Source organism: Chiloscyllium plagiosum, unplaced genomic scaffold, assembly GCF_037043375.1.
Source record: "Chiloscyllium plagiosum isolate Xiang-an unplaced genomic scaffold, Cpla_swu_hap1 HiC_scaffold_24, whole genome shotgun sequence".
NCBI lineage: Eukaryota > Metazoa > Chordata > Chondrichthyes > Orectolobiformes > Hemiscylliidae > Chiloscyllium > Chiloscyllium plagiosum.
Genome location: NW_028270162.1, coordinates 32,359,076 through 32,376,727, shown reverse-complemented (window position 1 = coordinate 32,376,727; position 17,652 = coordinate 32,359,076). Strand labels below are relative to the sequence as shown.

At 38.1% G+C, this 17,652-nt stretch overlaps 1 protein-coding gene across 2 annotated transcripts in view; it reads right to left on the bottom strand.

The window, feature by feature from the left end:
- kntc1 (kinetochore associated 1) overlaps nt 1-17,652 on the bottom strand; it is a 152,042-nt gene that overhangs the window by 41,893 nt on the left and 92,497 nt on the right. For both annotated transcript variants that reach the window (XR_015761265.1, XM_043715770.2), the window contains exons 45-50: nt 16,903-16,992; nt 16,369-16,540; nt 8,308-8,366; nt 5,032-5,248; nt 4,481-4,554; nt 1,600-1,810 (exon numbers count right to left, since the gene is read on the bottom strand). Coding sequence is in view for 1 of the 2 variants with exons in the window: in XM_043715770.2 (XP_043571705.2) it covers nt 1,600-1,810; nt 4,481-4,554; nt 5,032-5,248; nt 8,308-8,366; nt 16,369-16,540; nt 16,903-16,992 (823 nt within the window). In the remaining variant the exon portion in view is untranslated. The remainder of the gene's footprint in view (nt 1-1,599; nt 1,811-4,480; nt 4,555-5,031; nt 5,249-8,307; nt 8,367-16,368; nt 16,541-16,902; nt 16,993-17,652) is intronic.

Below are 17,652 nucleotides of genomic sequence, written 5' to 3'. Positions count from 1 at the left end.
CAGGACAATATAAAGCAGCTGTTTATAAGTACAAGAAATGTCTGTGTGTTGTCTCTTTAAAGTTAAAACGACATATGAGATTGTGTTGCTAAGTATGAGCATTCATAAAATCGGGAACTCCCTGTATCATATGGATCAGCAATAACAGCTGCCTTTATAACCACGTTCTCCACATGAACAACATTCACCACAGAGGAAATATCACCCTAGGAGCAAGTAGATATCAGAGAAACAGCCAATGAAACATGCTGTATACCATTAGAAGTTTTGCATGATTTAAACATCACATACACAAGCATGTGCAGAATGACAGAAGTCAACCAGACTTGAGTTACCATATGGTTCTGTTAATAAATGATCATTTTCTTTGGAGCCACATATATCAAGAATATTGTATAATTTATAACTGTAAATAATACTTTGTGCATTTCTTTTGCTTTTTATGAAAAAGGTGACATTTGTAAAAATGCAATTACACCCTTTTACTGGCTGGCTTGCATTGTTATTGGACTTCTATACTGCTATAAATGACCTTTTGTACAATATATGAGAGCTATCAACACAGCATGGAACAAGGATATAGATGATCAACGCCCATGCTGACCAGGGAGAGGAAACACATAACTGAATTTAGGCAGCAGTTTAGGCCAATTTGGGAGGTCAAAAGCCGACGCTCAGAACAGCTCCTAAATAGATAACCCAAAAGAAAACAGGAAATTGGACAGTGGGTGATAAAGTCAAAAACTTAAGAGGGTGATGGTCTGCAGAGGAAGGTAGGCATAGATGGTGGCTGTATTTTTAATGCTTATATGGATGACATTATCAATAGATTATTTGTTGCCCTCAGGTGAGAATGGGGTGGGAGGACTACCACCTTATGAAATTTCTGCAGGCCTACTGATGATGGTTTTCCCACAATACCATTGAATCTACATATTAATGGTAAACACGGTGGATGGTTTTGTAGTAGATCTGTTTCCTTGTATCAAATTAAATGATCAGAAGGCAATTGGCACTGAAGCTCAGATAACCACATGTAAGACAAATTCTATAAATAATATTGATATACAATAGAGTCATAGAGATGTACAGCATGGAAAAAGACCCTTCAGTCCAACTCGTCCATGCCAACTATATATCCTGACCTCATATAGTCCCATTTGCCAGCACTTGGCCCAAATCCCTATAAACTCTCTCTATTCATATACCTATCCAGATGCCTTTTAAATGCTGCAATTGTATCAGCCTCCACCACTTCCTCTGGCAGCTCATTCCATATACGCACCACCCTCTTGTGTGAAAAAGTTACCCCTTAGGACTCTTTTATATCTTTCCCCTCTCACCCCGAACCTAAGCCCTCTCGTTCAGGACTCCGCCACCTCAGGGAAAAAACCTTGTCTGTTTATCCAATCCATGCCCCTCATGATTTTATAAACCTCTATAAGGTCAACCCTCAGCCTCCGACACTCCAGGGAAAACAACCCAGCCTATTCAGCCTCTCCTTACAGCTCAAATTCTCCAACCCTGAGAACATCCTTGTGAATCTTTACTGAACCTTTCAATAAGGAATAATTTGTTTCACAAAGCAAAAAAGCTTACCTGGATAGTCCTTGGCAGTTGGGTTCTTTAGCCGGTTTTCAATGCTACTGTGCTCATATAATGAGCAAATTAGCTTAGCTGGCAGTTTAATTAATTTCAGATGCTCAGGGCTGTTTAAGTTGTGGATTCTTAGCAAGTTTGCTGTGGCTGAATTCTCATATTCTACTCGCAATTTGTTCAGTGAATCCTCGGCTTTTTGACGGGCTTTTTCCTAATAGTTTAAAATGAGTATTACAACTAAGTTATTAAAATAAGCAAAAGGAAACTAATTTTCAATTATAATTTTAATCACGTTAATATCTATATTCTATGAGGGACAATTCAGCACAGTGAGTGGAAGATAATGCTGGCAAGTTGGAGTTATGGTTATAAACAATGAAGCCCTATTTTTCAAATGGTGCTCTTAATATACACAAGTCCAGTCTGTAAGTGCTAAATTAAGCACATAGTATAACTTTATTACAACACGCTTCAAATTCAGCTCAATATCAATCAGTGAGAAAAGCAATATGAAGCTTTCTGAAAAGCTACAATACAAGACAGGAAGAGCAGCTAACATACACACCATTTCAGCACCAAGCTTGACTGTGTTTCAGCATTTAAATAAGCAGAAATTGATATACATTAACTCTGGAAAAAGAGTGAATACAGATTAATGGGACAGACCTTGGTTGTTTCTGATCTACTTGCTCAAGCCAAAATTCAGAAAACTGATCTATATTGTAAATGCACAACAGAAAAATTCATATATAACTGGTGTAAGTTGTGCTTGTTTCTGGAAAGTGCATCTGGTGCTCTATTTAGGGCAAGTGCAAAGTGTATGTGTTATTGGTAACCATGGAATCAAAGTAACACCTTCAATAGGAAAGATTAGGATAGGAAAGAAAGAGAGAAATATAATTGTTTGAATAGGCTCAATGGTTTACACAGGAACAGAGAACTTGACAGCACATCGTTCTAGCTATTCAGCACTCTGGCATGAAATAAGATCATGGCTGATCTGCTTGTGGTCTTAAACTTTACTTTCCTGTCTACCATCCATACCCGTTGATTCCTTTGTCTATCAAAGATCCAACTTTGCCTTGAATAAAATTAATGTTTTCTGGAGAAAAGAATTCCACAGACAACCAATACTCAGAAAAGATTTGTCCTCATCTTTATCTTAAAATGGAGACCCCTTATTCTTATTCCCTACTAGCGAAATATCCTCTCATAAAATATCCCTGTAAAGGTCCCTCAGAATTTTCTATGTTTTAATAAGATCAACTCTAATTCTTCTAAACTCTGCTGGGTAAAAGCCTAAATGGTTCAACCTTTCTTCACAAGATAAGCCCTGCATCCAGGAAATGAATTCAGTGAAATCTCCCTGAGTTGCTTCAAGTGCAATTAGATAATTTTTCAAATAGAGAGGGAAGCTGTAAACAGTAGATCAGCCCCCACCTTTATACTCAATTCTCCTGATAAAATACGTCAACTTTCAATTTACCTTCCTAATCATTTGCTGCACCTATAAGCTAACTTTCTGAAATATATGTACCATGAAACTCACATGCGAACTGTGCAATCTCTCTGCATTTAAAATGGTAAAACTATTCTTCTTGCTGAAGTGGACAAGTCATTTTTCCACATTATAGACAGTTTGCCATTTTTTCCTCACTCCCTTATCTATATCTATCTGTAAATTCTCTACCTCCCCTTGACAACTTGCATTTTCTTACCCATCTTGGTATCATCAGTAAACTTAGTGACAGTCCATCCACGTTATTGGAATAGACTGAGGCTCCAACACTGAACCCAGTGATGCTCCACTAGTTATAGCTTGCTAATACTGTTCCCTGCTTCCTTTTAGCTAAACAATCCCTAAGTTGTGCTTATTGGTTAATCCTTGTATCAAGGCTTCCTTATGTGGGACCCCTCACAGGCAGTGCTGGCCATCATAGAGCTCTGACCAAGTTAAAACAGGTATACGCTTATTCCTCCTCCTGCTCTCATACAACAACCTCCTCCCACCAGCCTCAGCCTCAATAGGGGTAATGGTGGGAAAAACTTTGGGAAGCGTTGCCTTACAGCCAGAGCTTTTAATTTGTATGATAATTTTTATTTCTAAATGTTAACATTCGAACTAACAATACACTAATTATTCAATGGTATTCTTCAACAACATGTATCATTTTAGTCATTTACGGCAAAGAAGGCTGCCATTTGGCCCAACCAGCTTTCTGTGCAGCAATCTAGTTAACCCTGCTCAAATCCCAGTAAATCTGCAGGTTTACCACTTTCAAATAGCATCCAATTGCCTTTTGAAATATTCATTATTTTAATTTCCATCACTTCTGTGGACAGCAAATTCAAAATCATTGCCAATCATTAGTTAGAAAATGCCTTCTTCACATTCCCCTTTCATCTCTTGCCCAAAAACTGAGATTTGAGTTCCCTGATTTTGTACTAGCTACTGATGGAAATAGCTTTTCTTTTTCCACTTATATAAACCCATTATAATCATGGCCATTCATATCCAATCTCTCGTCAATTTCCCGAACTACAACAGACGTTATCTGGGTGACAGTGTTAGAGAATCTTCTGATTCTTTTTAACAAACTGCTGAGTGATTGCCGAACTGAAGTTGAAATGAATGGAAACACTAATAATTAATTATACGTTGCACAGAATTTGTACAGCAGCTGATTATAGCAAGAAGTGATAATAACCCCCATAATTTAAGCCTAGGATAGATTTTAAATATATAATTTCTCTGAAAATTCTTAATTAATTTGCTTTTATTTGTAAATAAAAGTTGTGACTTCTAATAATTTACAAGACCACATATAACTTTTGTTCCTTTATAAAATGATAGAAACCAAGACTAATATTTTAATCATACCATTGGTGCTGTAGATTTTAACCAGTTTTCAGACATTTGAAGACAAAATTTCAAGGCCTGGATTTTCTCTGGGCCTGCAACCAAAGAGCATTCAACTTTAATCAAAATAGCTGATCAAAACCGGATCCCTCGATGGTCTGTGCATGTATTACAGATTACAAACAAACATAGCTGAGAAAATATTCTAAGTAAACTTTGTAGATATGAATTAGTCACTAATAATCTCACTTTAAAAAATAATTTGCACCTTACACAATAGATTTTACTCCTTGCGAGAGTGATTCAACATGAAATTTTCTGGTGGATGTACTGGGCAAATAGAAACAGCAGAAATGAGGTAGCCAACATCTGGTCTGATGTTTGCCCCTATACAAAAGCCAGTATTTTAAATATGTTTTGCATAAATCATTAGTTGCTACAACAGAGAATATTTCCCCTGTATATCTTATTATGTATGAAAAAATAACTCAAATCAAAACAGTATGTTTGCAAGCCAATTCCATCAATTGATACACAGTAACAGATCCTTAACAATTAAATGTACAATTTACCTGTTGGAAGTTCCTGAGCAACCCGATGCGAACTAGCAGTAGCCCATTCAGGATTTGTAATTGCCAAAATGTATGACTGTATATTTTCTACAGTCTCGGCAATTTCCTTTGTTAGCTGAGAAACACCTGCTTCTTTTGTCAGCTTAAGTACTTTAGGTTTCAGCGTTTTTGCAAGTACGTGGTCAACTGCTTTCATATGAAGTGTATCCAGTGATACCTGAATATCAAATAAGTACTATTTAGTACAATAAAGGCAAAGATAAAACAAGAGCTCTTTAAACTTATTAGTATGATTCTCTGAATCCTCTGAAAAATGTAATGAATTTCAAGAAAATCTCACATGACAAGAACAGGCAGAAGCACAAAAGATTTTTCTAAAACAAGTTAAATTTCAGATTGTCTTCAGCACCTTCAAAATGGGTTCCATGAAGGTTAAATGAACCTGATGGTGCAAAGCCAAGCAGACCAAATATATCCCACATTATTATGTCTAGTCTGTGTTGAATTTGCTCATCTCTGCCAGATTATTTATGAAGGAAAATAATAGGAGGAGGTCAGGAAGACTTTCTATTACTTCTAACCAAGATCTTGTGACCTCTGCAAAGAGAAATGGATCACTTTTCTTGTCACCAATGAATAGTCTGTTAATGTTTTAAAAATGTCAAAAGTCAATTAGCAAATTAGAATATTCCATCATATATGCCATCCCACACCATTGCGCAATTGGGATAAGCAAACCACAAAAATACAAGCTTGTATTTTCAGGATTTAGGATAAGGGATGGCTTTAGCATTATGTATTCAAAGAAACAGCATATTTGAGACATCAAATTGATGATTCTAAAAATGAAAAACAACATTTACAAGGTTATAAATTCAGCTTAGATTTCATAGCCGTAGTCACCTTCTTGGATAATATGTTGCATAGGAACAGGAATAAGCCATTTAACACTTCAAACCTGTTCTGCCATTCCAAAGGAATATCTTGGTATTAAAGAAACCTCTCCTTAATCCTTGGGAGTTCAAGTAAAATGCTGGTAATTATATCTATTCTAAGGTTTGGCTCCCAAAGCTGAATATAGTACTCCAGGTTTGGTCTAACCAAGTTTTTTTTTAGATTCCCGACAGTGTGGAAACAGGTCCTTTGGCCCAACAAGTCCACACCGACCCTCCAAAGAGTAACCCACCCAGTCCCATTTTCTTCTGACTAATGCACTATGGACAATTTAGCATGGCCAATTCACTTAACCTGCACATCTTTGGACTCTAGGAGGAAACTGGAGCACTTGGAGGAATCCCACACAGACACGGGGAGAATGTGCAAACTCCACACAGACAGTCACCCGCGGCTGGAATTGAACCTGGGACCCTAGTGCTGTGAGGCAGCAATGCTAACCACTGAGCCACCGTGCCGCCACACCTTTTGTACAGCTGCACTTAATTTGTACTGCCTTATATTCCAGTCCAGGAGATATAAAGGCCAGCATGCCATCAGATCTTTTGATTTGTTTTGTACCTGTATACAACATTTTATAGATTATGAACATGGACCAAAATCTCTCTAGACCTCCACTGCCTCTGGCTGTCCTTCTTTATGTTTAAATCAGATGCCCTCTCACACTTACATATATTGAAAAGCATTTGTAATAGTTTTTTGCCTGTTCACTTCATCTATTAATATTTCCTAGTAATTTCATGCTTCCATCTAAACTGCTTACAATGGCACATATGTATCATCTGCAAACTTGGATAATTTTCTCTCTCATTACATATGGTTTGTTGATGGAGTTCCAATTCAGATACTTGTGGGCTTCATTTGTCACACCTTCGCAATTAGATTACCTGCCCATTATCGCTACTCTTGCTGCTGAGCCAATTTTCTAGCTAGGTGAATAATGAGCCTTGTGCCCAGTGAACCTTCTTCATAACAATTGTGAAGTTCTGAAGAAGTGTCACTGGACCCGCAAAGTTAACTGTGCTTTCTCTCCACCTGCTGGGTTTTCCAAGCAATTTCTGTTTTTGTACCTGGTTTTCAGCATCTGTAGTTCCTTGGCCTTTTTTAACAATATACTCAGTTCCAAGACTTTCAAATTCTGCTAACAGTCTTCTGCAAAAAAATTTATCAAATGCTGTCTGGAAGCCTATGAAAATAACATACATATATTCCCTTCTCCATAACAATTCAGTCAGGTTCAATAGGCATGAATTATGTTTTACAAATACATGCTGTTTCTTACCAATCAACTGAACAATTTTCAAGATGTTAAGTTTCTTTATCCCTACTTAGAGACACTAGTAATTAAATAATAGATGCTACGCTTTTCAGTTTATCAGGAGAGTTTTTCTTAAACAGGGGAGTACTTCATTCCAAAAGACCAAATGCCCAATCCAGCAACTACATCCTATGTTCTTATGCAAGGCTGATAAGTAAATTTGGCTCAATATTCAGTACCAATACTAATTATGGATCACTCTCATACTGGAGCACATTCTTACAGAAAATTATCTTGAACGTATTCAAGAAAGTTCACCATCATTCTGACATTCTCATGAACATTCTGCCTTTGTTACATGCTCAATCAGTGTATTATACATTCAACTATGTCATTGTGTCTACTGATGTTCAATAAACAACTCACAAATTATGAATAAATCTTCTCTTTCTTAGTTTTATCAGTAAATTCTCTATTGCCAGTTCTCCCAAAGTTATACCTTTCCTCAAAATGGAATAATCTTATGCTTTTCCCTGGAGGTCTTTTAACCTGAAATATTCACAGGACAGACCATTTCACAGCCGTGTCTCAATGGTGGCTATCATGTCATGCACCCTTTGAACCTGCAATTCATTAAATTTGTTCTTCATTAATATTTTTAATTGATCTATTCAGATACATTATGGGATGTGATATTGGACCTCCTGGTCCAGAGGTGGAGACATTACCAGTGCACCAGAAGGGCCTTCAATTTGTTCTTTGCATTCTGGATAGACAACAACTTTCAGTTTTCATTCTCGCACTTGTGCATAAAGCAATATTTTTATCGGTCACTCTAATACCATGCTAGTGTTCCAGGAAATGCTGGGTGATATAGGGAGCAAGGCCTGTACCTAATACTGCTTTTAAATGGTAGTTTTAGCAGGGTGGCCAGATTGGAAGTTATGTTAATTCAATTTCATCCAACAACTTCAGACAATTCTACTTCTGGTCTCATCAACACCTTATTTTAAAGTAAGGTTCTAACATTGTTACCATTATACATCAATGCACCTCAAACTTACCTTCATAAGTTTTGATATCAAGAGTAAAGTAGTAAAAGTCTTCTCACTGAGTTCAGCAGCTGCAAAAAGATCAAAGATTCAAGTTTCTAATTTCATAAGGGAAAAAAGTGCTAAATTTAGCTAAATAACTTAAATTGTAGAATTTGACTTAATAACTAAGAACTCAATGGTTGCATTTTTGGAACATCCATATATATTAATGACATGGATGTGGGAATAGGAGACAACATTTCAGTTTGCTTGTAGCACAAAACTTGGAGATACAGTTAGCAATGAGCACAGACTTTAGCAGTAGCCTGGTTACTGGATAAGGAATCCAAAAGGCCTCTATTGGAGACTCAAGGCAGCTGGGGAATTTAGTTTCAGTTAACTGAACAGAAGTAGAGTCAAAAGAAAGGAACATATCAATATTGATGACTATTGTACATACAATACTAGCTAGCTATTGTATAAACGGAGTTGCTTCTCTAATATATTTTAGGGAATCTGCCATTCTTGCCTAGTCTAACCTATATGTGTCTTCAAATGGGTGGCACAGTGGTTAGCACTGCTGCCTCTCAGCGCCAGAGACCCGGGTTCAATTCCCGCCTCAGGCAACTGACTGTGTGGAGTTTGCACGTTCTCCCCGTGTCTGCATGGGTTTCCTCCGGGTGCTCCGGTTTCCTCCTACAGTCCAAAGATGTGCAGGTCAGGTGAATTGGCCATACTAAATTGCCTGTAATGTTAGGTAAGGGGTAAATGTAAATGTAGGGGTTGGGGTATGGGTGGGTTGCGCTTCGGCAGGTCGGTGTGGACTTGTTGGGCCGAAGGGCCTGTTTCCACACTGTAATGTAATGTAATCTAATGTAAAAAAAAAATGCACAGTAATGTGTTTCACTTGTAATTAATTCTAAAATGGGCTAGTAAGTTATTCAGGTGCAATTATTTTCCCTGGAGCATTGGAGGCTAAGGGGTGACCTTACAGAGATTTATAAAATCATGAGGGGCATAGATAGAGTAAATATTTTACCTGAGGTGGTGGGGGAGCTCAAAACAGAGGGCAGAGGTTTAAGGTGAGAGGGGGGAAGATTTAAAAGGGACTTAAGGAGCAACTTTTTCACACAGAGGGTGTTGCGTGTATGGATCAGAGTAGAGTGTGAGGTGCTGGAAAAGCACAGCCGGTCAGACAGCATCTGAGAAGCAGAAGAATCAACGTTTCAAAACCAGTCATTCCTGATGAAGCGCTTATGCTCCTCGCTGCCTGATCGGCTGTGCTCTTTCCCAACACAGCAGATACACTTCCTTTAAAAAGACGCCACCCCATATTTTTGTTTCTGAAAGGCAGGAACAGAAAATGGAGTCAGACCCACTGACTGCAGAAGCAGTTCACAGGTAGCCATGAGGGGAGAGAAAAAAAAAAGTGTGCTTTTAGGTTGTTAACCTCCTAGTCCTCTTCTACTCGGTCCCACATCTTTTCTGCTCCACCATCCAGAGTACACACATCCATGCTACTATCTGGCTGGAGTCCAAGATTAAGTAATGGATTAGCTTAGCAAGGGTTTGTGTTTTCATGGATGGAAAGTGTGTTTGTTTTGGTTTACTGACATCTTTATAAGAATACAAGTTATGTTGTTTAAAAAATTCATTTTCTATATGCTGACAAGATTAAGAACAATGAAGTGAGGTAAAGCTTCTGTCATTGATACCATTATGGCTCTGTTTGATTGACACATTTATAGAGTTATAAGACCAAAAAATCATTGCAAAGCAGATTTCTGAATGGGATTTTTTTTGAGCACATTTCAAAACTTACTAATGTTAACATATGGCTCACTAGTTATAGGGTCTGTTTCTGTGCTGTATGACTTTTCGGTCCAATTCGTCCATGCCAACCAGGTTTTCCAAACTAAACTAGTTCCGCTTGCCAGTTTTTGGTCTGTATGCCTCTAAATGTTTCTTATTCACATACCTATTCCAATGTCTTTTAAATGTTTTAATTGTACCTGTACCTACCACTTCCTCTGCCAGTTCACCTGTTATGAAGTTGAAGGAGTGTACTGCATCTTTAAGAGAGAGTGAGTGAATGCAGGCACCTGTCATGGGGCTGACAGCAGTCTCAGCGTGTGCTGGAAAATTGGAAGCATATAACCTTTGGCTATGAAACAAATACCCGAGATTGATTGGTTAAATTTGAACTGCTGTGAAAACATAATCAGTTTAAATTATGCCCCAAGATACTAAAACCCAATCAAATTTGAATTTTACTGTTTTGACAACATCGAAACAATGAGACAATCTAATGTTTTAGGGTATTAAAAGCAAGCATTTTGGACAGTTAGCCAGAGAAAGAGCACCAACTGCCATTGTCATATAGACTGCCACAATCACTCTCTGAAAGGTACCTTTTTCATATGAAAATCTGCACCGAAGACCAAAGACAACACAGGGAAATCTACAAACAGGGGAAAATCAACACCCAAAGATGACAGCTGCGGTCGGGTTTTGAAAATTTATTTGCTGTAAATTTAATAGGGGCTTTATTGAATCAATATATTGTTATAGAGTGGTAGGTAGGTAACAAGCCTTGAAGAGAAAGGAGCTGAAAATGTGTTGCTGGAAAAGCGCAGTAGCAACACATTTTCAGCTCTGATCTCCAGCATCTGCAGCCCTCACTTTCTCTTTAAGAGAAAGGAGGCTTAGAGTTGTAAATAGTTGTTGTTTAATATTCTCTTTTGGAATTAAAGAACAAAACTGTATTTTAAATAGTGGATTTTGAGTAGTTCTCTGTCATTCATATTTTAATTGATTACAAGGTGAGGTGAGTTTTTCTGTGTGTTTGGTTAAATTAGCAGAAGGGTTCACTGCTGTGTTGTAACAATATGCACCACCCTCTGGGTGAAAAAGTTGCCTCTTTGGTCTCATAAATCTTTCTCCTCTCAGCTTAAACTTATGCCCCCTAGTTCTAAACACCACTACTTGTCGGGAAAAAAAACCTTTGCTTTTCACCTCATCTATGTCCTTCATGAGTTTATAAAACTCTAAGATCACCCCACCCCTCAACCTCCTACGCTTCAGGGAAAAAAGTCTCAGCATTTCCAGCCTCTCCTTAGAACTCAACCCTCTCCAGTCCACGTAATGTCCTTGTAAATCTTTTCAGTACCCTTTCCAATTTAATAATATCCTTCCTATAGTAGGGAGACCAGAATTGTACACAGTACTCCAAAAGTGGTCTCACTAATGTACTATTCAGCCACAACATAACATCTCAACTGCTATACTCAATGCCCTGATTAATAAAGGCAAGCATGCATGCCAAATGCTTCTGCTAATTTAACCAAACACAGAAAAACTCACCTCACCTTGTAATCTGTTAAAATATGAATGAAAGAGAACTACCCAAAATCCACTATGCCAAATGCCTTCTTCACCCCCTTGTCTACTATGTATCTGAACCCCTAGGTATACTGCCTGCTGGGTAAGTGTGTATGGAGAATGTGGGCATTGATGGCAAGACATGTAAGGCAAGAAGGGAAGCAGAACCTAGTGGGAAAGACAGTAGAGCAACAACAGCAGGTTGTTTCTGGGTGTAATTGAGGACACATTACAGAGGTACATCCCAAAGAAAAGAAAGATTACTGTGGGGGGGTTGGGGTTGATTAGCTGATGAAGGAACTCAGGAAATGTCTTACAGAAGAAGAGAGAGAGCCATAAAGTAGCCAAGAGCACTGGGAAATCAGAAGGTTGGGAAAACTACAAAAACAAACAAAGGATAACAAAGAGTGAAATAAGGAAAGAGAAGATCAAATAGGAAGGTAAGCTAGCCAGTAATATTAGAAATGATAGTAAAAGTTTCTTTCAATACATAAGAAACAAACGTGAGGCAAAAGTAGAAATTGGGCCGCTCCAAATTGATGCAGGAAAGCTAGTGATGGGAGACAAGGAAATGGCTGAAGAATTCAATAAATACTTTATATCTGTCTTCACAGTGGAAAACATGAGTAATATCCCAACAATTAAGGAGAGTCAAGGGGCAGAGTTGAGTATGGGTGGCCATTACAAAGGAGGAAGTACTTGAAAAGCTGAAAGGTCTAAAAATTGATCAATCTCCTGGTCTGGATGGGCGACATCCTAGAGTTCTGAGGGAAGTGGCTGAAGAAATAGCAGAGGCATTGGTTATAATCTTTCAAAAATATGGAGTCAGGGAAAATCCCAGATGATTGGAAAATCGCTGGTGTGAACCTCTTGTTCAAGAAAGGATCAAGACAAAAGATGGAAAATTATAGGCAGATTAGCTTAAAGGTTGTTGTAGGTAAAATTCTAAAATCTATCATTAAGGATGAGATTTCTAAATTCTTGGAAGTGTAGGATTGAATTAGAACAAGTTAGCATGGATTTAGTAAGGGGAGGTTGTGCCTGACAAACCTGTTCGAATTCTTTGAAGAGGTAACAAGTAGGTTAGACCAGGAAAACCCAGTGGATATTATCTACCTCGACGCCCAAAATGCCTTTGATAAGGTGCCTCATGGGAGGCTGCTGAGTAAGGCGAGGGCCCATGGTGTTTGGGGTAAACTACTGGCATGGATTCAGGATTAGTTGTCTGACAGAAGGCAGAGAGTTGGGATAAAAGGTTCTTTTTTGGAATGGCAGCTGGTGACAAGTGGGGTCCCGCCGGGTTCAGTGTTGGGGCCGCAGCTGTTCACCCTATATATGTGATCTGGACGAAGAGATGGGGGCATTCTGGCCAAGTTTGCCATGATACGAAGTTAGGTGGACAGGCAGTTCTGAGGAGGTGGGGAGGCTGCAGAAAGATTTAGACAGTTTAGGAGAATAGTCCAAGAAATGGCTGGTGAAATTCAATGTGAGCAAATGCGAGGTCTTGCAGTTTGGAAAAAAGAACATAGGCATGGACTATTTTATAAACAGTGAGAAAATTCATAAAGCCAAAGTACAAAGGGATCTGGGAGTGCTAGTTCAGGATTCTCTAAAGGTTAACTTGCAGGTTGAGTCCGTGGTTAAGAAAGCAAATGCAATGTTACTATTTATCTCAAGAGGGTTGGAATGTAAAAGCAGCAAAGTGCTACTGAGACTTTATAAAGCTCTGGTTAGGCCCCATTTAGAATACAATGTTCAGATTTGGGCCCCACACCTCAGGAAGGACATATTAGGACTGGAGCATGTCCAGCGGAGATTCACACAGATGATCCCTGGAATAATAGGCCTAACATACAATGAATGGCTGAGGATCCTGGGATTGTATTTATTAGCGTTTAGAAGGTTGAGGGGAAATCTAGTAGAAAGGGTGGACACTGGGAAATCGTTTCCGTCAGGCGGGGATACTAGGACCCATGTGCACAGCCTTAGAATTAGAGGGAGTCAATTTAGAATGGAAATGATGAGATATTTCTTCAGCTAGAGAGTGGTGGGCCTGTGGAATTCATTGCCACGGAGCACAGTGGAGGCCGGGATGTTAAACGTCTTCAAGGCAGAGATAAATTCTTAATCTTGCAAGGAATTAAGGGATACGGGGAGAGTGCGGATAAGTGGCATTGAAATGCCCATCAGCCATGATTGAATGATGGAATGGACTCGATGGGTCAAATGGCTTTACTTCCACTCCTATTTCTTATGGTCTTAGCATGGGCAAGATGCTTTGAGCACAAATTTTTCCAAAATGTCCTGAATCCAGATTACGGTTTACAAAATCTAAGGAGTTGTGAAGCATGCATCTTCAAGAAGCTGGCAAGTCTTTTTGAAAATTCTGGGGGACCTTGGAGACACTAACCCTGCAATGGAGTTGGCTCGGTCAGCAGTGCAAGTGCAGACTTCCAACCTACTTTCTTGCCCAGGCTTGCAAAAACTGTAGCACCAGGGATCCCATCTGCCTTCATAATGATCTTCAATATCTACCACACTGAGCGAAAATTAAGCTTGTGGAGTACAAAGGTAACAAAGTTATTCCAAGCCTTATGAATAAATGGCTAAGATCTAATTCTTCAAGAAGAATGTTAAAGACTGGGAAGAGTGCAGTGGAGATATTCTGGAAAGGATATCAGGAATGATGGATTTCAATTTCAAGGAGATCTTAAAGAATTTATTGTTCTCTTTCAGTTAATAAAGAGCAGACTATTACTGCAGCAGAGTCAATAACATGAGGACACAAATTGAAGGCATCTTGTAAAAGAAATCGGGGTAAAATAGTTAAATCACTTCTTTAAACAACAACTTTATTTACATAGCACCTCAAACATAGAAAAATAACGTAATATGTCACACAAGTTTTATGAAGTAAAATTTGACACAGACTTACATTAAGTGAAGCTAGGGCAAATATTTTAAAACTTTGTCAAAGAAAGTCTTAAAGGTGAAAAAGAGATAGAAGACAAAATGATGTAAGAAAGAGACTAAAGATGACAAATACTGATTGGATAAGGCCATAAAGTGATTGATAAAAAAGGAGAGAATATTAAAACTGAGGTCTGATTAACTGGGAGTCAATGCAGGTCAGCAGGCACAGGGGTGATGGTTGAAAGACACTTGGTGAAAGTCGACAGCCAGCATTCTTTAGGATGACCTCAAATATGGAGGGTAGATTGTGGGCTGCTGGCCATGAGGGCACCAGGACAATCAAGTGTACAAGTACCAAAGCACGGACAAAGGTTTAAGCAGCAGATTAGTTGATGCAGAAATGGAGTTGGTTGAAATTTTGAAAGGCTGGCACAGGCACAATGGGTCGAAATAATCTCACAGCACAGAAGTATGCCAATGAAATTCAAGCCAGCCACATATTTACGAATCTCTTCATAGTTAAATAGCTCAAAGTTTACTGGGTATATGAACATAATAGAAATTTTGCATTTAGAAATCTGTAATTAATTTAAGAACATTCTCCGTGGAGTCTTTTAGTGCAGTATTCAACATTTGCTACTGAATAATATTAAATTACAATTCAGGAAGCCTGATACAGTCACTACTCCGTGTACATAGACGAGTCCCAAACTGGGACAGACAGGAGACAGCTTTATTTTTTCCATTACCAATGTATTCACATGCAAAGCCCATTATGGGCAATCTGGATTTTCTTTATAAAAGGGTGATAAGTTCCATTGCCTGTGAACAGGGGAACCCACAGTCAACAAGCTTCGTAAGGAGCTTAGTGATTTCCCCATGGGCTTTGTAGGAGTTATCATAACTGTAATTTAACTTCTGTACAGCTATATCTACCTTGGCTCTATTAAAAAGAATGCTTATCTTAATCAGGAATTCAGCATTCAAAACATTCTGGTTCAGAATCTATGACCCACAAAAACATGTGGACTGTTCTATGATAAGCAAACTGATAAAAGCTTTAGAGATGTTTGGATGTATATTGTTGATTGTTTATATTCATATAACATGGTATTTACCATCCCCAGTTCGAGCACTGTTGAAATTTTACTGATTTTTCACATATTTTAACAAACAAACAGTCTCAAAATAAAATGTGCTTTGGTTGTCGAACCCGAATGCTGCAGTGAATTGGCATGGTTTTAAACTGCATCAAAAGTATTAACTTCTATTTAAAGAGAGTGATTGCAATCCTTTTGTTCGTGTTTCACACGGAGATGTTCATTCTATTTATTTTCCCTCTCCACTTTAGAATAAACCACAATAGAGTCCCATCTGAAACTGACATTACAAACCTTTTTAAAGACAAAAAGATTAATTATCGATAGATGCTTTTAATCCCCTCTCAATCAATTCTTCTAGTTCACGGATGTCTTTTAGGGAAGGAAACTGTTATTCTTACCTAGTCTTGTTTACATGTGACTTCACACCCATAGCACTGTGATTTACTCTTAGCTATCCTCTTTGCAATGAAGAATGGGCAAAGAAAATTGGCCTAGCCAGCAACATCATCCAAATTAGAAACATTTTTGATTTTGCTTCTACCAAAAACAAAGTCAACAAATACAACCCTTTCTAAAACTGAACTCAAACTTCTATTGTACTGCTATTACTTGTGAGTTAATGGAGAATATTGTGAAATCTTGATGGTTCTGTACTATTCTTTAGGTAGCTCAAATTTTAATTTTATATGCTTACATATTATACTCCAGAATCTTTGAGCAGCTTCAAAGAAGAGTGGGTGGAATGGTAATCTGCTCTCAGCCATTGGTGAAAGGTCAATTGAATGCTTCTGGAGGTACTGAAGTTCCAAGTTCCCAGGTGGTGAAATTCGTTTGTAGGAGTACAAATGTTGTAAAAGATTTAAAGCCTATTAAAACAAGATTTTCTTTATTGTAAAATTTGTGGGTTAATAAGCTCACATAATTCCATTCTACCTAGGCCAGCAATTATGTACAAATAGTTCCTAAATATGTCAGGTGTACTGTAATTCCTTTGCAAAACCCATTTTTTTTTCAGTTGTAGAGAGCTAAGAACTGAAACAAATCTTCACATATATCTCTGATTCAAAACTATTTGTTCCTGCCTTAAAAACTCACTTTAAAGATCCACACATTCCTCTCAAAAACCCATTTTAAATTGAATTGAAAGCATCAAGCAACTTTTGTTTACTCAACCATAATCATTTGCATATAAAGATGACATTAAGACTTCTGACCTATTTGTTCCTACCTGATCCAAGTTAAAATTCATAGAAGGTTCATTCGCCAATTTCATAATCTTTAAAGCACTTTCAATGATTTCATAGTTATATGGATCCATCTTAAATTTAAGACAGAAGCACACATTAATATTCAATAAATGCAGCCAATTATTCACTTTTAAAATGCATAGCAGGATAAAATTCTTCAAGAGACCACACTAAGATTGTTGTTGGGAAAACACAAACACAATCCCAGAACCTCTGCGCATGGTCACCACACTGGAGACAGCATCACCAGCAAGTTCCTCTGAATAACATATCTGTCTGAATTTGTCTTGGTTGCCATTAATTCTCAACCTAATTTAAGGAAAACAGGATGAACTGGGCTCTGAGCTAGGCACAGATAAATCATATATCAGTGCCAACTTGAGGCCACAGTTACTGTACTGGGTACAATTGGACATTTCATCATGGAAGGAACATTTGAAAAGTCAGATGACATACTGTGTACATTTATTAGGATGAAGTCTGGGATTATCACAATAAGGCATGATTGAGGCAGAGGCCATTGTTTCTTGTCACAGGAAAATAAATAAATAGATATTTGAAGCAGATAATGATATAAGGCTGTGGGATGACAAAGAGTTGGCACAAACATAATGGAGATAACAGTTAGTTCCTGAGTCTCTGGTTCTGTCATAAAGTCAAAAACAGTAATACACATGTGTCACAGATATGTTTAAGAAGGGAATCAAAGGGCCTCCTTTTGGAGAATTCCT